Genomic DNA, 24,423 nt, shown 5'->3' with positions numbered 1-24,423 from the left:
GAGAAAGAAGGAGCCTGTCTGCTGAGCACACACAGGACCATCAGGCTCCAGATGGATAAGTGGGGTCAGAGGGGAGGGAGAGGACGGAGGTGGGGTTACACCAGCCAAGTGGACTGATAGCATCTCTGCCCATCAGGGGCGCCCCTTGAGGTGAGTGGACCTAGGGCAAGGAAGTGCAGTGATGGCTGGATGGTCTCACTGTGAGGAAGTACTGGCCACAGCCAATGCCATCCTTTGGGACCTGCCACACAGTAGGTGCTCAGGATCTAGTAGAGCAATCCAGTCCCATCAGCTAGATAATAAGGCCATGAGCCCAGGCTGACCCCAGCTATGCCCCATTCTTGCTGTGTGACCTAAGGGGAGTAGAACATCTCTGAGCAAAGGTCTTCTGATATGTCCAATGGGGAGTGGGGATTCAGTTGTTCATTCATCCATTCAATAGATATGTATTGACAACCTACTATGTGTTAAGCTATGTTCTAGGTACCAGGGATATAGTGCTGAACAACAACAAAAAAAAACAAAACAAAACAAAAAAAATCCCTCGCAATGAAAAGGAAGATGGTAGAATGGAAATCTTACCAAGCATGTTTTCAGACTAGAACCGAATTAAATTAGAAATCACAGAATGATATCTGGAAAATCCACAGGTATTTGGAAATTAAATCACACCCACAGGTCAAAGAGGAAGTCAAAAATTTTTAATATTTTTAATTGGGGGCACCTGGGTGACTCAGTCGGTTGAGCCTCTGACTCTTGATTTCAGCTTCTGACTTCTTTCAGTTCTCAGGCTTTCTGAGAGGTCATGATCTCAGGGTTGTGAGGTCCAGCCTCGTGCTGATCATGGAGCCTGCTTAAGATTCTCTCTCTCTGGGCGCCTGGGTGGCTCAGTTGGTTAAGCGACTGCCTTCGGTTCAGGTCATGATCCTGGAGTCCCGGGATCGAGTCCCACATCGGGCTCCCTGCTCGGCGGGGAGTCTGCTTCTCCCTCTAACCCTACCCCCTCTTGCGCTCTCTCTCTCTCTCTCAAATAAATAAATAAAATCTTTAAAAAAAGAAAAAAAAAATTCTCTCTCTCTGGGGCGCCTGGGTGGCTCAGTTTGTTAAGCATCTGCCTTCGGCTCGGGTCATGATCTCAGGGTCCTGGGATCGAGCCCCGCGTCGGGCTCCCTGCTCAGTGGGTTGCCTGCTTCTCCCTCTCCCTCTACCTCTCTCCCGCTTGTGCTCTCTCTTTCTCTATCTGTCTCAAATAAATAAAATCTTTTTTAAAAAAATATTCTCTCTCTCCTTCGCCCTCTGCCTTTGCCCCCCACTCGTGTGTGCTCTCTCTCTCTAAAAAAATATGTTTTTTAATTGAATGGAAGTGAAAGCATTACATATCGAAATACGTGGGCTGCAGCCAAAGTCGGGCTCAGGAGGCAACATAGGACACTAAGTGCTTATGTTTAAGCAGGTGATCGAGTATATTTGAAAGTTGCTAAGAGTCCTTTTGTTGTTGTTTTCAAGTAACACTCTTAGGAACATCTGTTTTTACATGTGTTTCTAGACAATTCTCTACATTCATTACAGAATTGCCTACACATCCATTCACTAACACAGTTCACAACTAGCCAAATAGGGAACACTCATAAAAACATGTATTTTCCCACGTGTCATTAACTACACCTCTTCATGAATTACAAAATTACAAAATGGTCAGCACGTGCATTGGCTGATGTGATGCTCCTTCAGTTCTCCCTGAACAGTTAACACTTCCAGAGCCATCTTTTTACATGTATCTATAAACATTTCCCTACATGCATTACAGAATGTGTGCCCAACTCTTGTGTCCTGAAATCATTCTGTGTTCAGAGACTAGATCTTAAAAATTCTCACCACAAAAAAAAAAAAAAAAATTGTAACTCTGCGTGGATGTTAACTACACTTATTGTGGTGATCATTTTGCAATATAGACATGTGTGGAATCATTATGTTGTGCACCTGAAACTAATATAATGTCGTATGTCATTTACATCTCAATTTTTAAAAAAAGAAGAAAAAGGTGATCGGGAAAAGCCTAAGAATTGAAATAGATGGGGAGCGCCTGGGTGGTTCAGTCGGTTAAGCATCTGCCTTTGGCTCACGTCATGATCCCGGGGTCCTGGGACGGAGCCCTGTGTTGTGCTCCCTGCTCACAGTGGGGAGCCTGCTTCTCCCTCTGCCCCTCCCCCCTGCTCATGTTCTCTCTCTCTCTTTCTCTCTCTCTCTCACGCTCTCTTTCTCTCTCAAATAAATAAATAACATCTAAAAAAAGAAAGAAAGAAAGAAATAGACTGAAGGAGGTGGAGGAAGGCCATGGATAATATGTGGATATCTGGAGGAAGGCCATTCTGGGCTGTGCAAAGGCCCTGAGGACAGCAAGTTCCTGGTGTGTTTGAAAAACAGGAAATGTCCCCTTCTCCGTGAGACTTTCTAAAACAACCGGCCCATGGGGCGCCTGGGTGGCTCAGTTGGTTAAGCGACTGCCTTCGGCTCGGGTCATGATCCTGGAGTCCCTGGATCGAGTCCCACATCGGGCTCCCTGCTCGGCGGGGAGTCTGCTTCTCCCTCTGACCCTCCCCCCTCTCATGTGCTCTCTCTCATTCTCTCTCTCTCAAATAAATAAATAAAATATTTAAAATAAAAAAAAAAATAAAACAACCGGCCCGTACACTCCATTCATTATAATTCTCCTTAATAGCTATCACCATCTGACATTCCATATATCTCACTTCTTTATCTTGTCCATTGCTTATCTTCCCCCCATTAGCAGCTCAGCTCCACTGCCTGGCACACAGTAGGTGTCCAATGGGTGTTTGTGGAATGAATGAGTGACTGTCCAGCCTGCCAAGCCTTGACTAAGGCCACCCACAAGACAAAGCCCCTCCAGGCTCACTCATCCCTCCAACACCAACCAGCCAACCTCAATGCAGGCAGCTGCCTTCCCCGGACAGCTCCCGGGCTAGATTAGAGGCACCGTCCTGTCTGCCCCATAGGCAGATTAAGGCCTTCCCCAGGGGCTTTCTAGGCCTCGCTGACCTTGTTTTTCCTCCTCCCCCTGAACTGAATTACCCAGAGCTTCCGATCTCCCATCCAGCAGACCGTGGCATGCGCAGATGCCACCCAGAATTTCCTTCTCCGCCCCCGGAGCCCACTTGGGCCTCTGAGGCTGTTCTGATCACAGAATGTTAACACAGCCCCTGCCTGGGGGCAGGCCAGATGGGACCAGAGAGGACTGGGAGGGAAGGAGGAAGGAGGGGTGGGGAAGTCATGAGCAGTGAACCAGGGTACGTGGGGGGTGTGGGCAGGGGACACCGGAAAGTCTCCTTGTCAAATGATTGGTAGAGAAAAAACAGGAAGGTTGAGTGGCACAGGGGACCAAGGCCCAGCCCCTTCCTCCACCCCGGCACAGGCTGCCTGAAACCACCCTCACCCTAATATCATCTCCTCCAGGTCCCAACTCTGAGTATGGACAGGCCAGACTGAGGCAACAGAGTCTAGGGACCTCAGGATAAAATGGGCCACATCCCCCCACCCACCCAGAATCATCCATGGCTTGGACCCCTTCAGCCTCTACTGAAATGACTTGTCCCTTTGTTGCCCTCTGTTAACCTGAAAAATAAAACAGCCAGTTATTTTACCAGCAACATGAGTGTGTTCGGGAATAGCAGAGAATTGCAATCGGGGCCGAGCAGGCCATGGCAAGGCTCTAGGCAAGTCCAGAGAACCGAGCTGAAAACCACTTCTTCATAAAGGAAAGAGGGAATTGGGAGGGGCTGTTATAAACAAAAAGTCCACTGGAGGGGCCCTGCACCCCAATATTGATAGCAGCAATGTTCACAATAGCCAAACTATGGAAAGAGCCCAAATGTCCATCAACAGATGAACGGATAAAGAAGGTGTGGTGTGTATAGACACACACACACACACACACACACACACACACACACACAGTGGAATATTATGCAGCCATCAAAAGGAATGAAATCTTGCCATTTGCAACGACGTGGATGGAACTAGAGGGTATTATGCTGAGCGAAATAAGTCAATCAGAGAAAGACAATTATCATCTGATCTCACTGATTTGCAGAATTTAAGAAACAAGGCAGAGGATCATAGGGAAAGAGAGGGAAAAATGAAACAAGACAAAACCAGAGAGGGAGACAAACCGTAAGAGACTCTTAATCTCAGGAAACAAACTGAGGGTTGCTGGAGGGGAGGGGGGTGGGGGGATGGGGTGGCTGGGTGATGGGCATTGGGGAGGGTATTGTTGTGGTGAGCGCTGTATGTCGTGTAAGGCTGATGAATCACAGACCTGTACCCCTGAAACAAATAATACATTATATGTTAATAAAAAAAAGAAATTAAAAAAAAAAGGTCCACTGGAATGAAGTGGGAGTTGCAAGTAGTAGCGGCTTTTCAGTGGCTGAGTTGTGACTGTGTCTCCCTGTCTGGGCTGTTGCCTCCGACGAGAAAATCTGTCACGCTCCTGCTGGGGTGGTAAAGCCCAGGATGCAAGGTATCTCTTTTCCCTTATGGGCTGCAATTGACCAAGGATGGTAGGGCATGAGAGCTCCCCCTGCTGGCCTCCTCACTCCATTTTAAATGAGGCTTCCTCATTCAGCCTCGTACCTTCTAGTTAGAGAGTGAAACCTGGACAGAGTAATAATAACAGGCATGTATTGGGTGCCGACTACATGCCAGGCAGTGAGCACTTTTCATGCAACCGCCTAACTGACTCCTCCAAACCACTCCATTTATTCATTCGTTGACTCGATAAGTGCTTACAAAGCACTTACTGTGTGCCATTTTCGTTCTAGGTGCAGGAATACGGCAGTGAAGAAGACAAAATTCCCTGCTCCATGGAGCTGACATTCAAGAGGAGAGACCAACAGTAAACAAGATGAGCCAAAGGGATCTCAGATTAGCTGGCACTAGTATTACTGATCCCATTTTACGGATGAGTAAACTGAGTTTCTGAGATGGGGAAGTCGCTTCCCAGAGTCATGCAGAGACAGTGAGCTGGGATCATAATTTGCCTCCCTGGGTCTCCTCCCAGCTCTGACTTCTGGGTAAGCAGCTGAAGCACAGAGAAAGAGAGGGGGAGGAGAGACATCCAGAACAAGGCAGGGCTGCCTGGTACAGCTGTGCAGGTCATGCACTGCACAATTCCAGGAGTGCCATTCAGAAGGACTGCAATGTGAATGCTGCCCCCTGGAGTCAGAAAGAGCACAAGAATCACAAATCTATGTCATGGTCTGGGGTCAGGTTCCAAGTAAGCCCTGGAAAGAAAGTCTCATTCACCATTGGTCCATTCTCTACAGTGTGTTTTTTCCATTTAATAATATCTTGGCCACTTCTCCGTGTCAGCACATGAAAATCTAGCTCAGCAATTCTCCCAACGGTGGTCCCCAGGCCAGCAACATGACCATCACCTGGAAACTTGTTAGAAATGCAGATTCTGGGGGCGCCTGGGTGGCTCAGTCGTTAAGCGTCTGCCTTCCGCTCGGGTCCTGGTCCCGGGGTCCCGGGGTCCTGGGATCGAGCCCCATGTCGGGCTCCCTGCTCCGCGGGAAGCCTGCTTCTCCCTCTCTCACTCCCCCTGCTTGTGTTCCCTCTCTCACTGTCTCTCTCTCTCTCTGTCAAATAAATAAATAAAAATCTTTAAACAAAAAAAAAGAAATGCAGATTCTGGGGCCCTAGCCCATACGTCCTGTGTCAGACACTTTCAGGCTGGGTCCAGTTTTTATTCCATATGAAATGGGGACCCAGAGGAGGGTTTTAGCCAAGGTATGACATGATCTAATTTCCTTTCTGACAGGTGCACCCAACTGCGCCTAGCACCCATTGCATGGCTTCTCTTGTGTTCCCACGCAGATTTCCGGAGAGTAACAAATCAGCACACCATTTGTTACAGTTGAATATTGAGGCCAAGAAGTATCTGGCAGTACTAAACAATGTACTATATACTCTTAAACTTGCATATATGTAAGCCCTAATGTAACAAGCGTGAAATGTAATACCAGTTCTTTACAGTGGCAATTAGAGGGATAGTAGAACTGCATTTTATTTTATTTTTACAAAAGTACTCAAAAGGATTTAAAATTTCAGCTTTAGGGGCACCTGGGTAGCTCAGTCAGTTGAGCGTCTGCCTCCAGCTCAGGTCACAATCCAGGATTCCTGGGATCCAGCCCCATGTAGGGCTCCCTCCTTGGTGGGGAGTCGGCTTCTCCCTCTCCCTCTGCCCCTCCCCCTGCTTGTGCTCCTCTCTCTCTCTCTCTGAGATAAATAAATAAAATCTTTAAAAATAAAATAAGGGACGCCTGGGTGGCTCAGTAGGTTAAGCGTCTGCCTTTGGCTCAGGTCATGATCCCAGGGTCCTGGGATCGAGTCCCACATGGGGCTCCTTGCTCAGCAGGGAGCCTGCTTCTCCCCCTACCTGCTGCTCCCCGTGCTTGTGCGCTCTCTCTCTGACAAATAAATAAATAAAATCTTTAAAAATAAAAATAAATAAATTAAAAATAAAATAAAAATTTCTGCTTTAAATAGTTTTATTTATAACTTTGATTATTTAAATTAAATTTAATCAATTAAAATATTTATTTTGAATAATTGCATTTAAACTTTTGATGTTCACTAATTATATCATCAGTACTGTGCAGGGTTTTTTTTTCTTAAAAAACAAATTTGAATGTTTTGGTTTTTTTATTATGTTCAATTAGCCAACATATAGTATATCATTAGTTTTTGACGTAGTGCTTGATTCATTAGTTGAAATTCAAATGTTTTGAAAGAAAAACGGTTTTTTGGAAATAAGCTATGAAAAATAATTTTCGGGGCATCCGGGTGGCTCAGTCGTTAGGTGTCTGTCTTCGGCTTGGGTCATGATCCCAGGGTCCTGGGATCCAGCCCCGCTTTGGGCTCCCTGCTCAGTGGAAAGTCGCTTCTCCCTCTCCCTCTGCCCCTGCTTGTGTTCCCTCTCTTCGTTATCTCTCTCTCTGTCAAATAAATAAAATCTTTTAAAAAATAATAATAATAATAATTTTCATCTGTGCCCAGGGAGGGTGGGAAAAGGCCCCTGGCCGACCTTGTCCCCATCCCCCGCCCAGACCATTTCCAGAAGCAGGAAGATCCCATTCTGGGGTCCACCTGATCCGGAGAGGGGACCCCGGCACCCATGCGGTCTCCTCCTGACCGCCAGGTGGCGCCAGAGTCGTTCATCTCCTGAGTCGTTCATCTCCCTGATCCCGGCAGCAGCCTGCGTGACCCGGAAGCCGTGGCTGGCGAAGGGGGAGTGCTTCCGGGTAGGAGCGAGGTGACCCCGGCTGCTGCGGAAATCTGCGGCGACTGCAGCCATGGGGGCGCATCTTGCCCGGCGCTATGTGAGCGATCCATCGGGGGAGCCCGACCCCCAGCGGATGCCCACCTTCCCCCCCGACTACGGCTTCCCGGGGCGCAAGGAGCGCGGTGAGGCCCAGTGCGCAGGCGCGGCCCGCGGGAGTGGGACGCGGACGCCCGAACCCCGAATCCCGGGGTCCCCAGGGTTGGGCGCGGGCTCCCAGCGCTGTATCTGCGCTCAGCCTTGACCTCGGCCTGGAAGAGTGCAGAGGAGACGCGTGAGCCTGGCTGAGTGCGGAGGCATCCCAGGCAGAAGTCACAGGTGGAACAGAAAGCCCAGGGGCAAGAGTGGCAGTCTGGGGCTGAGAGGCGGTGGGAGCCGGGCTGAGTCCTGGAGGCGGTGGGGAGCCAGCGCGGGGTTGATCACGGAAGGGACGTGTCCACTGTTTCTCTGTCCAGAGGGCACTGCTGTTTGGGGTATACACAAAACAGGAGGGGCCCCCTCACGCCGCACATGCTGTCCTGCGCCTTGCTCTTTTTATGTAGCAATACCACAGGCGTATCGAGACCAGCCTGGCCACGTCTCCGCTGGGCACCGCGCGTACAGCCGGCACTGGCCAAAGGGAATTCCAGCCCCGTGGGAAAGACAGCGGAACCAGGCGTGTCTCGGGCGCGGCACCTGGGGGTGTCAAGGCAGGCTTCCAGGAGGCGGTGGCTGGAAGCAAGATCTGAGAGGGATACGTAGGAGTTGGCCAGATAAAGTACAAGAAGAGGGGAAAGTCAGTGCTTCTAAGCAGAGAGACATGACCAGACTTGCCTTGTCAGAAGGTGCTGTTTGCTGGGTGGGCAGCGGCAGGGAGACCTCTAAGCGGGTGGTGTGCAGAGAGAACGTCAGGAGGTGGACTCCTCTCCAGTGTCCCAAATCCTGATGGTCCTTCAGCCCCACGTGAACCTGCGTCCCATCAGTCCCCCACCTCCTTACGTGAATCCTTACCTTCACCCCTGATCGCACAGGTCTCTGCTCCTCTTGCTAGCTGGGCTAAACCAAAACTGGGCTCAAACTGGGCTCTCCTTGGCATCTGTCCCTGTGCAGCGGAACATCACAGGAGAAGAACACCCAGCCCGGCTGACTGCTCTCCCCATGGCTCCCCTCGCTGACCCTTCATGCTGCTGGTTTTCCTGCTACCTTCCCTGGCACTTGGCTCGTTCTCGTGCTTTCCTAGACAGTCCCACACCTTCTCCCTCAGACTGCAGCACCTCCCTCCGGCCGGTCACTTACACCCTCTTTTTAAGAAAATAGAAGCAACCAGAAGCGCTCAGCTGGGCTTCCTGCATCCCTATGACATGGCCTTCTCTCCTGTTACCCCAGACCATCTGCTCCTGCTCTAGCCAAGCCCCCACACCAGAAGAACCCTTTTGTGCCACCCGTCACATCCCCTCGCCTGTTGGCTGCCCAGCCCTTCTCCTTGTGCAACATTGGTTTTCCCATCACCATGCAAACAGTTATTTCTACTGTTTCAAAATCCCCTCCAGCTGTCTCCCCACAGCTTCACAGAAGGGGCTCCTGTCCAGCTTCCCGCCCACCCCCACTCTCTACATCCCTGGAACCCCTTGTCAGTTCTCAGTTCTCACTAACCTGCTGCAGCTGGCATCCAAGTTGATCGCTACCACTTCCTGGAAACCTGGTGCCCGGGCCCCCGCACACCCACCCACCTCACTGATGCGCCCTCATGATTCCTCCCCACTTTCCTGTCTTGTAAATGTTGAGGTGCCTTGCTGCTTGGGCCTTCTGTCTCCACTCACTCCCACCCATCCCTGGGGGTCACCGCTAGTCCCCTGGTTTCAGGTGCCTTATGATGCTCCCAAGTTTTTTATCTTCAGCTGGGCCTGGACCCTCAACTCCAGACTCGTGGGCATCTCCCATTCAGCGGGTCCAAAAGAGTTCCTGACATCCCCACCAAGCTCACCCACATGCTTGGGCCAAGATCCCTGGGGCATCCTGAACCTCTCTTCTCACCTCAAGGCCTTTGCACCTGCTGTCCCACCGCTGGGAATGCTCTTCCCCCGCAGGTGTGACTCACTCCCTCACCTTCAGGTGCCTTTCTGAGGGACGCCTGCATCTAAGGCTGTGACCCACGCCCCAACACTGCCTCTCTCCCCCTTGCTTTACTTTTCTCCCTAATACTGATCATTGCCAGACATTCTGTGATAACCTAGTTCCACCCGTTTGTTGTGTCTGCCTTCGAGGGCAGCACCTTTGTGTGGTGGCATGTTCCCTGCTGTAGCTCCCACACCTAGCACACAGTAGGTGCCGTGTAAATCGTGGCTCATGCCGGGGCCCGTGCCGCTGGTGGCGCCACACTGCCGTGGAAGCCAGCAGGGGGCTGCAGGTGGGTACCCCGGCCTGGGGCTCAGATGAAGGGAGGGTGGCAGGGGGAGCCAAGTTGGGGCTCATCCACCTGTGGAGTGGCGATCGGAGCCACGGATGAGAATGAGTAGAGAGCTCCTAGCAAGAACCACTGGAAGCCACCATTTAATGTTTGGGCGGCCAGAGAGTGGTCCCCAGGGAGCTGTGGGGAAAAGAACATTTGAGAAAGAAGCAGGCAGGAAGGTGAGGAAGCATGGAGTCCTGGCATCTCGGGAGGCCCTGGTGAGAGCCATGTGTGGACAGTGCTGGGGTGGAGTATGGGGGCTGGAAGAGCATGGGGTGCAGGGGCAGGGGCAGGGGATGAGGACCCGGGCTGGAGACAGAGAAACGGGACTGGGAAGCAGAGGCAAGGGAAGCCAGCCAGGGGAAGGTGCAAGATCACTGCGGACACCTTTTGGTGCTGATGGGAAGGAACTGGGATCAAGATGTCGAGGGGAGTGGGGGCTGCGGATGCAGGACGGCTGGGTCTTGGGCGCCCTTGCTGGGCTGAGAGCAGGTGGGTGCAGGCTGGGGTAGGTGTCCAGTTCCTCACAGCCCCAGTCAGCCTCGTAAGGTGATTTCACCCGATCGGGTGGGTGTGCCAAGCAGGCATGGCACTGGGACCAGGAGCCAGTTCAGCTCTCTCTGAGGCACGGGCCCAAGCGCTTCACACGTATTCGCTCAGGCGATGCTCACTGTTGACTCTGGAGCTGGGGACCATTACTCCACTTCTTAGCAGAGGAAGTGGAGGTGGCCCGCAGGGCAGAGCTAGGATCCAGGTGCCCCGGGCAGCGCGCCCAACACTGGGTTGTGGCCAGCAGGGGGATGCGCCGGGAGAAGGTGGTTTCTGAGCGTGGGCTCTGCAGGGTGGGGCTGTCTGAAGAGTGAGCCTGGGGGAGGGAGACCCAGGGAAGGGGAGGCAAGGATCCAGTACAGCTTTGGAGGCACCCTGGGGTGATGGGGGGGGGACCCTTCTCCTGTCTGGGCCTCTGTGTCCGGAGTGTGGTCTTTGTGCAAATTAGAAAAAGACACTGCCAGAAGGTGGCCATAGTCCAGGTGCCACATCCCAGTGGGTGCGCCCCTGAACCATGGCTCCCGGGAATCAGGTGTGGGGGTGGGGGACGGGTCTCTGGCAGTCAGACCCCAACCAGCCCACCCACTGCTCGCAGAGATGGTGGCCACACAGCAGCAGATGAACGACGCGCAGCTGCTGCTGCGGCAGCGAGACTACTGCGCCCACTACCTCATCCGGCTGCTCAAGTGCAAGCGCGACAGCTTCCCCAACTTCCTGGCCTGCAGGCACGAGCAGCACGACTGGGAGTACTGCGAGCACCTCGAGTGAGCCCCAGACCCGCCCCCGCACCCCCAGCCCTGGCCTGGCGCCTGGCAGGACACTGCCCCGGAGACGAGGGACGGTCAGCCAGGCCCCAGCTTGCTAGAAAGAGGAGTCTCAGGGGGCCTGCGGGCTGGGCCCCCTGGAGGAATGGCCAGGCCCAGCTCCTGCCCCGGGGCTCACTGGGGCCAGCCAGCTAGCACCGGCTCGGGCACACCCCACACTGGAGCCAGGCACACAGGTCTTTCCCAGTCAGAGGCTTCCCAGAAAGCTGTGGGGCACCCACTCCTGTCCCTTCGGCTTCCTGGGGCTTGGGAGGGCCTGGCCACGGAGCCTGACGCCCGTTCCCGTGCTCTGCCCACAGCTACGTGATGCGCATGAAGGAGTTTGAGCGGGAACGTCGGCTGCTCCAGCGGAAGAAGCGGCGGGAGCAGAGGGAGGCAGATGTGGCCAGAGGCCAGGGACCCGGCGAGGTGGCCCCTGAGGTCGCCTTGTAGAGGATCTGCCCCCACCCTGTGGACCAGTTGAGAAATAAAAGCCTCCAGGCCCCTCAGCCGGAACCGTGCCTCTCTCTGTGGTGTGCTGGTCCCCAAACCTCCCCCCCAGCCCCCCAAAGAAAGCCTGAGTCCGAGTTTGGCAGGGACAAGCAGGTTTTATTCCAAGAGCTGGAGAGTGGTAGTCCCCGCTCCTCCCCCAGAATGACGTTGGGGCAGAGGGATGAGAGCCTAGCTTGGCAGACCCTGGGAGGCCGGCAGCAGCTCAGAGCAGGAAGGGGATGATGGGCATGCGCAGTGGGGGGTAGTCTCGGAACTCCTTCAGGTAGCTGCGGTGCTTGCCCTTGGCCCAGATGGTCATCTGAGTGAAGCCCACCAGGGAGAAGAGGGCCACTGTGGGGCAGAGCAGGGGTGTCAGGGAGAAGCTGCACAGCCCAGGTGGGCTGGGACCCACAGAGGGAGGGACAGCGGGCTCACCTGGGAGACACTGCGTCATGATGGCAAAGCCAATCCAGGACCCCACCTGTGGGGAAGAACGGTCGGGGGTGAGGGTGCGCAGTGCCTGCTGTCCTCCAGAGGCCTTGCCACCCCCCAGGGCCAACTCGCCCCCCAACCCTTTCAGAGCGAGGGGGTGGGAACCAAACTCCAATGCCAGAGAGGCCTTGAGTGAACGGGGGTGCATGATGTGGCTGCCCCCCAGCCCCCTCGAGCTGCAAGCCTGGCCTTACCCACCTCCCAACTCCCAGTAAGGCCAGCCCTTCCATCTCCAAATACTCCCACTGCTGAGCCAGGCACCCCTAGTAGGGGCTGGCATGTGGGACCCCAGCCCCTGGAGGGAGAGGAGGGAGCAGAGCAGACCCTCACCTCGTAGGTATAGTTGGGGCAGGACACCAGCAGGAAGAGCCAGGTGAAGGGGTTCTTGGTGGGGTATGGGATCTTCCTGGTCTTGGACCCTGGCAGGTAGGCCAGGAGGGACAAGTGAGACCCCCTCGCCCAGTCTGCCCAGCCTGCCCACCACCACCCCTTGCCTGGGGCAGGCCACTCACCAGCTGGCCGCAGGTCCCGCAGGGCCATGTGGATGGAGAAGTTGCCAAGCTGGCAGATCTGTCAGAGCAGCAGGGTCAGCCCAGAGTCCCCCCCTCCAGCTCCCCGCCCTATTCCCCTCCTCCCAGCCTGCTTACCACGAAGATGGCGAGTGCCAGTTTAACCTGCTGAGCTCCATAGGCTGAAGAGGAAGCGGAGAGGGGAGGCCTATGAGGGGAGAGCCCGGTGGGGTGGGAGGCTCACAGGGTGGGGCAGGGCAGGTCCAAGGCCACTTACTGGGGGGCGTATAGAGAGGGTGGTTGATGTAATAGGCCATCCAGGCGGCGAAGCCCCAGTAGTAGGTGCAGTTCTGAAAGCAAGCAGGGCTCGGATGAGGCCTGGCCCCACAGAGGGTGGGACTGGGGATGCACAGGGAACGGGACGATCCCGGTGGGTGGGGCTGGGAGAACCCGGGCGCTCACCTTGAAGATGTTGCGCAAGGGCATGGTGCCGTGGGAGAAGCGGTGCACGAAGAGCGTCTCCAGCAGACGCTTGACGTAGTGGAATGAGTGGCAGATGCAGGCGAGGCTGGGAGGGGGAGCCAGCTCAGCTGGGGCGGGCCCAGCAGGCCTTCCCCCCTCTCCGCACCGCCCCCTTCCACCTGGCCCCACTCACTGCACCACCGTGTGCCGGCTGGACGTGAAGTCGTATTTGTGGCCATAGATGAAGGGCACCCGGAAGTAGAAGAGCAGGTAGATGAAGAGGGGCCCTGCGTACTCAGTCAGGAAGACCTAGGGGTACAGGGAGCAGGTGAGTCACCCCAATGTGGCTGATGGGAAAGGAGGCCACGGATAGGGCTGGGACTCACCGTCACCCAGCTGATCTGGGCCCCCAGGTCCCGGAAGTAGAATGTGGCTGTGGTGCCCACGGGCAGCTTCTGCAGAACATCCTCATCCTTCAGGGACTTGCCCTCTGCAGAGACAGGCCGAGGCTCAGGGCTGCCCAGACCTTTGCCCACCGCCACCCAGGAGCCTAAGGGTGGCCAAGCAGACAGCTGTACTCACTGGGGTCCAGGCGAAGGGACTGGCGGGCAGGGTACCACTGCGGATCTGTGGGGAGAACAGGGTGTCACAGCACACAGCACAACAGAGCCCCCCAGGACGAGGCGAGGCCTCTGAGGCCCGTGCCTCCAGGACAGAGGCAGGAACAGCCCAGGCAGAGGCAGGATGTTGTCCTTCTGAAAGCCCAGCAAGGGCGTTCCTGCCAACGGCCACGCAGGGACACCTGCCCCAGGCAAGCCAAGAGAAGCCTGGGCCACACTGGGGGCACCTCCGCAGGACCTGGGGAGAAGAGAAGTGCAGGACCAGGTCCCCCCCAGAGGCCCCTGCCCAGAAGGGTCACGGACAGCAGCGCGAATGGGCCCTGGACTTACGGGTCTTGGTGAAGAGGTTCTTGATCTCGGCAATGGTGGCATGGGGCTCCACCTGGGGGAAGCATAAGCCGCAAAGAAGTCAGGGCAGGGTGGGGCATGATTAGGACCCCTCCTGGTAAGAGGGGATGGACTGGGGGGCTGGGCAGCTGCTACGGGAGGGGGAAGGCTGGAGTTCAGGCTCCCTGCGTACATGGCCGAAAGGAGCAGCAAGGGCCCTGCCAGAGTGGGGAGAGCCGTAGGCCTGAGGGCCCGGTTTTACCAAAGGCAGCCAGGACACCCCTGGCCTGCTGGGAGACGGTTTGAGCACAGGAAGCTGGGCCTGCTTCTCTGCCTCTCCTCCTCACCCCACCCGCAGCTCCCTTCACAGTGACGGCCCTCTCGGGGCCAGAACTCCCTGGGACAGGAGCCCCTTCCCCCATGCCGGGCCTTGGCAGGGGGCAGGTCTCAGACTCCCACCTTCTTCCCAGGCCCCAAAGCCCTGCAGGGTCCACGGAGGCTGCTTCGCCTCCTTCCACCAGGGGGCCAGCTCCTGGCCACACCCAAGGGCCATCGGTGCCCACTCCACCCCAAGGTGGCAGCGACAGGCCTGGGGAAAGTATCCCTCGTACGCTGAGGGGTAGGTGGGGAGTCAGGACACAGGATGGAGGGACACAAAGGGTCCAGCTGGACAGCTCCCATCTCCTCTGAACCAGAAGCCCCAGGAAGGAACAGGGACCCAGGCCCCATGCCCTTGGCCCAGTACAGCTGGCGCCAGGGTCCTACCTTGTCCAGGAAGCAGAGCTTCTCCCGCGTCTTCGCATCCAGAATCTCCACCTCGAAGAAGAGAACGGCCTTTTTAGGCTTTTTGGTCGCTTTGGCAGGTGCGATCCCGGGAAGGCCATTGAGGCCGAGGCTGGGGCCGGGGCCGAGGCCCTGGCTGGCCTCCCGGGCCACCATGCTCATGTTCAGGTCCATGCTGCCCTGTTCTGCCCGCTACAGCCAGCAGCCCCAGCTGCCGGCCGTCAGCCCCCACCACGGACCTCCCCACGCGAAGCAGCTCTGGGCCGGGCCGGCGTGATCAAATTCTGCCGCGGTGCTGGAAAGGAGCCCGCGCCTGCCCTGGCACGGCTGCCTTCTGTGCAGATGTAACCCGAGTGCCCCGCAGCCATGGCCCAGCTAAATATAAAACTGCCCCAGACTGAGCCCCCCAGGAGCCGTGCCACACACCTCCTGGGGGCAACCCCCAGGGGCTGGGTCCCCCTGAAAGACTTTCGAGTGGACACAGCCCCCAAACAGCCCAGGGGGCAGGAAGACCCCCTGAGGCAGGCATGGAGGCACCCCGGCCCAGTGTAGGGTGGGGTCAGCCACGGGAGGAGGGTGAGCGGCCCGCGGGCAGCCCAAGCCCCGGCGCCCAGCTCTGGCCCGCAGAGTTCACTGGGCTTGGAGAAATCCCAGCTATTTTGAGAATCCGAGAGATAGATCATCCATTTCCCCTTCTGAGCTGTAAGAGACGCTGCGGATTATTTTCCTTGTGCATTTATGTTCCCAGGGAGGTGACAGATTCCGGAGTTATTGGTGCAGAGAGCCTCTCTCTAAGTGTGGAAAGGGTCAGGAAACCAAGAAGTTTCCAGCTAGCATCCCCAGCCTGGACTGATGAGCCCTCGGCCCCTGCCTCCCTGACCTCCCTCTCCACTCATTTCTCACTAGGTCCACCCAGGCCTTGTTCAAGGCCACCTTTGGGGCAGTCTTCCCACGGCATCAGCCCAACATAGCACCCTTGCCTAGGCCCTGACCCCCACAAAGCCCAGAGCACACAGCCTGGCCACCCCCACCCCACTGCTCTGCTTGAGCCCCCGGACAGTGGCCAGACAGTAGCAGAGCAGTGGGGCAGAGCTGGGGGGGAGAGAGCCCTCAGGGGGATCTGGCCCACCCATCCCAAGCAGGTCTGAGAAGGCACCAGGAGGAGCAGGGAACACAGGAACTGCTGGAGCTGGAGGGGGGCCCAGCAGTGGCCAGCTGATCCCAAAAGGCCCAAGTGCTCCCCTGGGGGGCTTGGCACAGATGCTCTTAGACATGGGGCTGTGGCAGGCAGGGCTGGGTCTGACCTCAAGTCAGCCACTGGCCAGCAGGTGCTGAGAATCCTTCCCACCCCTGGTAGAGCCTCGGTCAGAGGCAGCATGGGGAAAGGAGAAGGACCAGAAACCCAGGGCAGGGCCCCAGCCAGGGCTCTCTGAGGGTACAGCCACCTACCCACAGCCCAGGCAGAGGGGCCCACCGCAGCCAGCACCCCCAGAAGGAAAGGGCTCCCCTCATACATCCCCCAGTGACAGGAGCGCAGTGGGCAGCAGACAGGACTGAGTCTGGCCTTGCCATTCAGTCCCTGGGTGACCAGCCCTCACTTCTCTCTGAGCCTCAGCTGGGGGGCAGGTAGGTAGGCGTGTCGCTCCAGGGGCTCTAAGGGTCATGAGACAATGCGAGTGAAGCATCAGCACAGTGCCTGACAGTGCCCCAAAACCTGGGGCCATGAGGCTGGGCATGAGGAGACCCGGTGGGAAGGGCACCGGCCTGGGTGCAGATCCCGGCCCCCCTGGCGGCAGGCAGCATGTGAGCCTGTTGGCCCATGTACGCTATGCCCGCCCCACACCATGGACAGGAGAGGACCCGACACCCAGCCCTGGCCTATGCCACCTACTGATGCTGCACCGGACGGAGCGTGTGTGCTGCCGACTGCAGGCTCTGCCCAGCTGTGTGGCCTTGGGGGACACATTACGGAGCCCCTCGGAGCCACACAGATAACAAAGCCAAAGAGAAGGGCCAGAAAAAGGAAACCAGTCCTACTGCCCCGAGTGCCAGGCCCCACCGAGGGGACTTGTGGGAGAGGGAAGGGGCACATGCAGAATGTGCCAGAAAGGGCTAGAATAGCAGAGCCGTGGGCAGGCATAGGGCCTGCCCCATGGCTACAGTATATTAATAGTTCCTGGGTCCCGGGGGGGGCAGTGCCCACATGCCTTTGGAGCCCGTGTGGGGCAGGAAGACAGCACCGAGACTCCTGGGAGAGGAGGCCTCTGAGTTCCTGCTGAACCACTCAATAGCTTAAAATACAACCAGCCCCTCTCCCTCCTGGCCAGCTGCTGGGGGAGGGCTGAAATCCTACCCCTCTCCCCCAACCTGGGCACCAGACCAGGGTCCCGGGGAGAGTCGGGGGCCCCGACTGGCTGCCGGGAGAGGAAGCTGGGTGGCGGGAGGGGTGGCCGGGAGGGGGGCACGCTCCCAGCAGCCGCAGCCCCAGACGCGCCTGAGCTGGTCCCAGGCCGGAGGACAAGAGCCTGCGCCCTCCCAGAGGTAAGCCTGGCCCTTGCAGCGGCACCCAGGGGCCCGACCCATTGGGGTGGGGGTTGCCTCAGCTCAGGGCCACTTTCCTGCCCCCAAATCCCAGGACCCAGCAGCCTTCACCCGGAAAGAGGTCTGAAAGGCCCTGAGGTGTGAGGGGGATGTGGGACACAGGACCTCTCTGTACTATTTCTGCAATTCCCCGTACGTCTATAATTATTTCAAAATAAAAAGTGAAATAAAAGTTATGCTAAGTGGCAAAAAGAAAAAAAAAAAGTTATGCTAAGGAAAAGAAGGCAGACACAGAGTCATATATTTATGTAAAATGTCCAGAATCGGCAGATGCAAGGAGACAGATAACTGTGTTGACAGGGGCTGGGAAGTGGGGGAGTGAGGAACGTTGCCTAACGGGAACCTGGTATCTTTTAGGGATGATGGAAATATTCTGGAACTAAATCGAGGTGGTGGCTGCAGGGGGACAGACGACAGTATGAATGTATTTGATGCTGCTAAACTATTCATTTTTAAATGGTTAATTTTATGTGAATTTCACCTCAATCAATTATTTTTAGGGGGGCTAACATGCAGGCCCCAATTACCCACCAAAAAACAGGTCCCAGGGCAGGGAGCAGCAAGGGTTCCTCACACCCATCCACCCCCTTACACTGAGGGCCTAAACATAGGGGACCTGGTCCTGTGCTTCCCAGGCTCCAGTCCCAGAGCTTACCCATGCACCGCACCCCTCCCCACAGCACTGCCACCCCACCCCCTGCTCTGTGCTGAGCATGCCTCCCGCACCCCTGTGCTTCTCCCTCCCTCCTTCTCTCTTTCTTTCTCTCTCGCTCTCTCTCTCTCTCTCTCTCTCACACACACACACACACACACACACTGGCCTGCTAAGCCTGATGCCAGCCTGGGATGGGGACCCACGGCAGGCCTAGACCAGGTCAGGGGGTGCAGGCAGCTGCCGAGCACAGCCCTCAGGCAGGGTTCCTAGGCACACAAGGGTAGGCAGCAGGCCCAGACCTCATCCCTGGGAGAAGACAGGCAGGGGAAAGGAGGAGAGGTCAGCCCTCCTAAGGGAGCTGGAGGCAGGGGAAGGGCTGGGAGGAGTGTTATATTCGATGGATGGGTGAGGAGGGTCACCTAGCCTGAGCCTGAGGTCCCAGCACTGACCACAAGCAGGGGGTGTGGCACCGCAGCCTCGGGCACAATGGACACAGAGGACAAGGACAGGGCAGACGCGCTGGCCTGGGACCCGAGAGTGGCTCTGCGATGACAGCTCCACTAGCCTGGGACAAATTCTCACCCGGGCGCCTGAGATTCCAGGGTCCAGCCAACAGCAACTCGTGGCATGCCACGAGGTCAGGGCATGGGGGGTGGGGGGAGGGGGCAGGACAAAGGGTGGGGCCGCAGCCCACGCTGAAGAGGGGTGGGGACCAGGCTGCAACCTTCCCCAGCCTGGAGGGGAGCACCCAGAGCCACTGCTGAGCAGCAGCGCCCATGGCCTTCCCTGTCTTCATGGAAATAAAAGATGTTGCAGATCAACATAGCACTGGTAGAAACGAGGGTGACGTTTTCTGAGCACTGTTCTGAGCCAGTGCCGGTGCCCAGAGCAAGGCTCCAGGGATGAACCCCACCTAGCAGATGAGAAACACAGAGCAGTGGGAAAGCAGAGCAGTTACGCAACTACAGGAGAGGCTCAGGGCCTTTGCACACGCTGTTCCCACTGCCTGGACCGCTCACCCCCAGACCCTGCAGGGCTCCTTCCCCCACGTCCTTGGGCCTTCAGACAAATTCTCAAGTGAGGCCCTTCCTGACTCAAAATAGCAACTCCCACATACCAGCTCCTGAGGGCAAGGACTGTTCTGTTCTCAATCATTTCCCAGCACCCAGAACAGCCCAGCAAGGAGCTGGACTCAGCAAACACCTACATGAGGCAACTGGGCTTGCCCAAGGTCACACACACCAGGACCTAAAACTCCCTCCCCACTGCCCTCTGAGCCAAGGCCCTTCCCTGCTCCTCCTTCACCACACGCCAGGGGGCCGTGCCCACCTTGCCAAACCCCAGAGCGGCAGGGTGGAAGCTGCTGCCTGGAGCTCTCCCTATCCTGAGCCGGGACCTAGCTCCAGAGAAGCCTCTGTGAGGCCCACAGACATGCCCACCTGGCTCCAGTGACCCTGGCGGACCCAGTATTCTGACAGCTGGACCCTCCTCCCAGGCTCTGGGCCACTGCTCACCAAGGGAAAGGGTCAATGACCAAGCCAGCTCCAGCTCCTGGGGAAGCCTGCTGTCTTTCCTCACCCGCAATCCCAACACAGAAGGGGCTCCACGGTGACAGGCTCTACAAGGCCTGGGCCCTCAGAGGCACTACCACAGGCCCAGTGGCCTCCTCACAAGGAAAGCTCAAGGGCCTTCTTGGCCACGTGCACATTCCCCAGGCTCTGAGGTCAAAAAGACTCACCTATTTCCTGGCTGTGTGGCCTTGGACAAGTTACTCAACCTCTCTGAGCCTCCATTTTCTCATCTATAAAATGGGCTGCCCCCACCTGCCATCTCACAGGACTACTGTAAGATTTACAGAGATAATAACAACCAAAAAAAAAAGTACATGAACATGCCCAGCCTAAAAGTGATCCTGTAAAGAATAAATACTACTCGACCAATACCTGCAAAATAGTACTGGCAGATACACAGGGTGCCAGGCCCTCTCTCCCCAGATCCTGACCATGGCCATGAAGGGGCCCAACCACAGGACTCCAAGGTCAGAGGAGTGGGGTGATGATGCTCCATCCAGCTGGTGACAGTGCGCCCGAACCCTAACAACAGCAAGACACGTGTGGGTGAGAGGGGCAGGGCTGCAGCGCTGTCCCCACTACAGTTCCCAGCTGGGCTGTGCCGGCGGCCCTGCTCTCCACCGCCCCCTTGTGGCCGTGGACTCCACTCCCACCTGCGGGAAGACACAGCCTCGTCAACTGCCAAGTAGGCAACTCCAGGGCAGGATGGGACCAGGATGGGACCAAGAGAGTGAGCACTAACCGGGCTCTGCCACCTACCAGCCAAGAGGCCTCGGGAGCCACTGCCCCACATCCATTCATTCCTTCCTCCATCCATTCCTGCCTCCCTTCCTCCCACATCTCTGGCACTGCAGTGAACAAAACCAAGCCCCTGCCTTCACAGGATGGCACCCCAGCCTGCGTGTGCTGTGGGGGAGGGGGGACAGACAACAGCCACATGTTTTGTCACCAACAGTTGTGGAGAAAAACGGAATGGAGGCGGGGAGCCGGGGCCGGGGCGGGGCGGGGGGGAGACCATTTTCCACAGAGTGGTCAGGGAAGGCTTCCCTGAGGAAAGGGCAGCTGAGCAAAGGCCAGTGGGACATGAGGGAACAGCATGCACACCAGGCAGAGGGAACGCCAAGTACAAAGGCCCTGTGGCTGGACTGTGCTTAAGCACGGCTGAGGAGCAGGAAGGCCCAAGTGGCCTGAACAGAGTGACAAGGGAGAGGACACAAAGCCATGAAGGCATGGCGCAGGTCATGCAGGGCCTTGTGGGCCACAGGGAGGGCTCTGGGTTTTACCCTGAGTGAGGTGGGGGCCTGGGAGGGTTTGTGAGTAGAGGAGGGAGGGGACCGGGTGCTCGCAGGCACCCCTGGGGAATTGGGAGACCAGGGCAGAGGCAACAGTGGGGACGGGAGCAGGGAGGTGTCCATGGAGGAGTGAAAAGTGGGGGGGGGGGTCTGAAGTTTCTGACCTGAGCCCCAGAAGGGAGGGGCAGCGGGAGGACTGGCACCACCTAAGCCCAGGTTGTAAGTGCTGCTCCTACAGGAGCACCCAGGGCCAAGGTAACAGCGCCCGCAAGGCCTCCAGGCCAGGAGCTCGAGCCCCTCTCAAGCCTCAGTGTCCCCATCTTTACCAACACAGCCAGCCCCCTCCCATCTGTGAATAAGACTCAGTGGCCTCAGGGCAGAGTGCACACCCCAGGGCCCCTTGGGACAAGGGGCAGGCACAGGCCTGAGGGTCGGCTTGGCTTCCAGATCGCCCTCATCAGCTCCCACTTACACACCTGGAACTTTTGTGCACCCTAAGATGGGCCCTGCCCAATGAGTATGCATTGAGAACAGCAGGCCTGGAGCTGCGGCAGCCTCCCAGACCCCTCTCCTCATCCTCCCCTTCCAACTGCACAGCAGCCGAGGGAGCAGGGCTGTTAGCTCCATCCTCAGATGAGGAAGCCGAGTTCCAAAGGGTGAGGGCACACCCAGGTCACGCCGCAGTAAACACCTGAGCCCAGTGCACACTCCTGTGTATTCAAGAAAGGCCAGCCCCCACCACACACAGGCCTCTGGGGCCGCACCCCCAGCCAGCGCACCCTCTGCAGAGGCCCCTGCAGAGATGGTGCGAGGCAGCATACCACAGAGGTCTGCCTGCCAGGAAAGGGCCCTGCAACCGGGTCACGTTGTGTGGGGCAGCCGGGGCTGTGAGGAAGCGTGCGCCCTGGTGGGTAACATCTTCTCCTGGGCCTGGGGCACAAGAGGCCCGCTGTGGGTGCGAGCCCTGCTCGGTGCAACCTAGGACTCTAGGCAAAGACACTAAGGCCCTGACAGGTCCTTTAGCTGACTGGCCCAGGCACTCGTGGCCCCCACAGGCCCCCACTCAGGGTCCAAGGGCTGCGGCACCCAGAGGGTGGAGGCCTGGCCTTGAGCAGCAAAGCACCCAACCGGCTCATCCACTTCACAGATGCAGAGGCTTGGGCACATTTGCCTGGACTCGGCGACTCAGCACTTGCAGCTCCTTCCCTTCCACTTTCCAGAAATATCAAAGTCACACTGCTCATGCCAGGGTGGCTGAGAAGACCTTGGGCTCAGCTGCCAAGAAGCCAGCACAGGCCGCACCTGCTCCGCCAGAAATACCTCCTTCCCCAGTGGCCTCAGCTCATGACCCCATTTCCTGAGATGCCCGGGGCAGTTGCCCCAGCCTCCCCATGTGCCACGGTGGGGACAGAACATCACCAAGGCTGGGAAAGGCCGGGAGACACTGACCACCCACTCCCAGGCCCTCAACCAGCCAGTTTCCACCTCCCACCCCCACTAGCCAGACAAGAGGAGTCAGTGTGTGAATGCCAACGTCCCTAGGCTCTGGGATGGGGGCCAAGAGAAGCTGGCGGAGCCCCATGCAGCCCAGCAGCATCCTGGAGAACATTCTCTGGGTGCTTGTGTGAGCCCAGGTTGGTCATTGCAAACACACAAAGCCGCACCTGAAGGGGACACTGAACCAACATGGCAGGGACTCTGGATCTCAGGACTGTTCGCCAGCTGCTCACGGGCACCCACAGCCCACGCACCTCCCTGAGCGGGCACAGGCCACATCTCCCCAGCCTCCAGGGAGCGCTGTCCCTCCGAGAGCAGAGCTGCTGGGGTCTGTGCCATTTGCAAGTGCTTCTGCGAGTAATATCTATCAGATGCCCACCTTGTGCCAAGGACTGTGCTAAGACCTTCACCTGCATAACCCACCTAGCCTCACCTGGGTCTGTAAGCTAAGGACTGTGACCCCAGATAGGCAGCTCAGAAACGAGGGAGCCCTCACCCAAGGCACATAGCCAGGAAGTGCCAGGGCCAGTGCTAACCTGCCTGCTTGGGCCCAAAGCCCCCCCACCCCCTCACCACCATGATGCAATACCACCGCCACTCTGAAGAGCAGGGTTAAATGCTAACAGGGAAAAAAGGAGGGAGGGGCCCCTGGATCTGATTATCTGGAAGGCACGCCCCTCCCTGCTGACACTCCAACTCCAGCGCACTAGTCTTGGAAGGTCCAGACTCTGCAGAACACATCACCTCCACAAGGAGTGCCCTGCAGGGGAGCCCAAGGGCTGAGCCTGCTCCTCCCCAGGCCTCAGCCTCCCGTGGCCCCAGCACACTCAGGGTACGAAGGGTGAAAGGCCTGTCACCTCCTGACACCACACAGAGGGGCCCACGCAGACTCAGCAGCTATCTTAATGCTTCCTGCACGTTTTCCTGTCGTGGGCTGAGGCCACCATGGGTGGAAAAGCAGTGCCCCGGCGGGAGCAGTTCCCAACACTGAGCAAGACTAGTGCTGCTGAGGCCGGGGTCAGACCAGCCTTCCCTGCCTGAGCCTTAGCTTCTCCATCTGGTCAGTGGGAATGTAAGAAAGAGGACATAACAGAGATGATTCTCGTGGCACATGTGGCAGAAGTTCTGCCCGGTGGTCCAGAACCCTGCCTGCTCATGCAACTCAGCTGAGGAGCCCTGGCCTGGGCAACCTAGGAGGGGGCCCAGGGTCTCTGAAGGGGGAGCCGGTGCCCACAGCTTCAAAAGCTCCCAGGTGACAGATGGGGACAGCCTCAAGCAAGACTGCCTTCCTCAAATGGGCCCTGCCCTCTGGAAGAAGCCCAGCATCATTCCCCTGAGGGACTCAGCCAGCCCAGGCCCTCCCAATGGGACCTCAGCCATTTCCTGTAGTGGCTCCCCACCCCTTCTTTGCCCTGCCCCCTGGGGGCTGTGAACACCGAGCACCCAGTCACCACCAGCTCACATTGGCCCTGTTAGACTGGCACTGTTAACCCATTTCACAGACAGGGAGGATGAGGCTCAGGAGCACAAGTTGCCAGCCCAACAACACCTGGCTACAAGCCCCAGGGGCAGGACCCCATCTGTTTTTGCTCCTTAGAACTGACTGTCCCTACTGGGGAGGGATGTGCTCTGGTAAGCGCTGTGAATTGTGCAAGACTGTTGAATCTCAGATCTGTACCTCTGAAACAAATAATGCAATATATGTTAAGAAAGAAAAAAAGAAGAAGAAGAATGTAGCAGGAGGGGAAGAATGAAGGGGGGGAAATCGGAGGGGGAGAAGAACCATGAGAGACGATGGACTCTGAAAAACAAACTGAGGGTTCTATAGGGGAGGGGGGTGGGAGGATGGGTTAGCCTGGTGATGGGTATTGAGGAGGGCACATTCTGCATGGAGCACTGGGTGTTATGCACAAACAATGAATCATGGAACACTATATCTAAAACTAATGATGTAATGTATGGGGATTAACATAACAATAAAA

General features: G+C 57.0%; 2 protein-coding genes across 2 annotated transcripts in view; one reads left to right on the top strand and one right to left on the bottom strand.

The window, feature by feature from the left end:
- Positions 1–7,297: 7,297 nt before the first annotated feature.
- NDUFB7 (NADH:ubiquinone oxidoreductase subunit B7) lies at positions 7,298–11,656 on the top strand. The gene is made up of 3 exons (XM_032396001.1): positions 7,298–7,485; positions 10,933–11,101; positions 11,461–11,656. The coding sequence occupies exons 1-3, from the start codon at positions 7,374–7,376 to the stop codon at positions 11,591–11,593; spliced, it is 414 nt and encodes a 137-aa protein (XP_032251892.1). The 5' UTR covers positions 7,298–7,373; the 3' UTR covers positions 11,594–11,656.
- Positions 11,657–11,728: 72 nt separating this feature from the next.
- Positions 11,729–24,423, bottom strand: part of TECR (trans-2,3-enoyl-CoA reductase) — a 25,393-nt gene continuing 12,698 nt past the window's right edge. The window contains exons 2-13 of the mRNA XM_032396000.1: positions 14,808–14,858; positions 14,046–14,097; positions 13,678–13,722; positions 13,482–13,585; positions 13,289–13,404; positions 13,096–13,201; positions 12,911–12,983; positions 12,772–12,815; positions 12,637–12,694; positions 12,455–12,543; positions 12,068–12,113; positions 11,729–11,983 (exon numbers count right to left, since the gene is read on the bottom strand). Of these exons, the coding sequence (XP_032251891.1) occupies positions 11,856–11,983; positions 12,068–12,113; positions 12,455–12,543; positions 12,637–12,694; positions 12,772–12,815; positions 12,911–12,983; positions 13,096–13,201; positions 13,289–13,404; positions 13,482–13,585; positions 13,678–13,722; positions 14,046–14,097; positions 14,808–14,858 (912 nt within the window). The 3' untranslated portion in view covers positions 11,729–11,855. The remainder of the gene's footprint in view (positions 11,984–12,067; positions 12,114–12,454; positions 12,544–12,636; positions 12,695–12,771; positions 12,816–12,910; positions 12,984–13,095; positions 13,202–13,288; positions 13,405–13,481; positions 13,586–13,677; positions 13,723–14,045; positions 14,098–14,807; positions 14,859–24,423) is intronic.

Source organism: Phoca vitulina, unplaced genomic scaffold (genome assembly GCF_004348235.1).
Source record: "Phoca vitulina isolate PV1807 unplaced genomic scaffold, GSC_HSeal_1.0 scaffold89, whole genome shotgun sequence".
Classification (NCBI taxonomy): domain Eukaryota; kingdom Metazoa; phylum Chordata; class Mammalia; order Carnivora; family Phocidae; genus Phoca; species Phoca vitulina.
The sequence above is the reverse complement of the archived record's forward strand: the minus strand, read 5'-3'. Positions and strand labels throughout refer to the sequence as shown.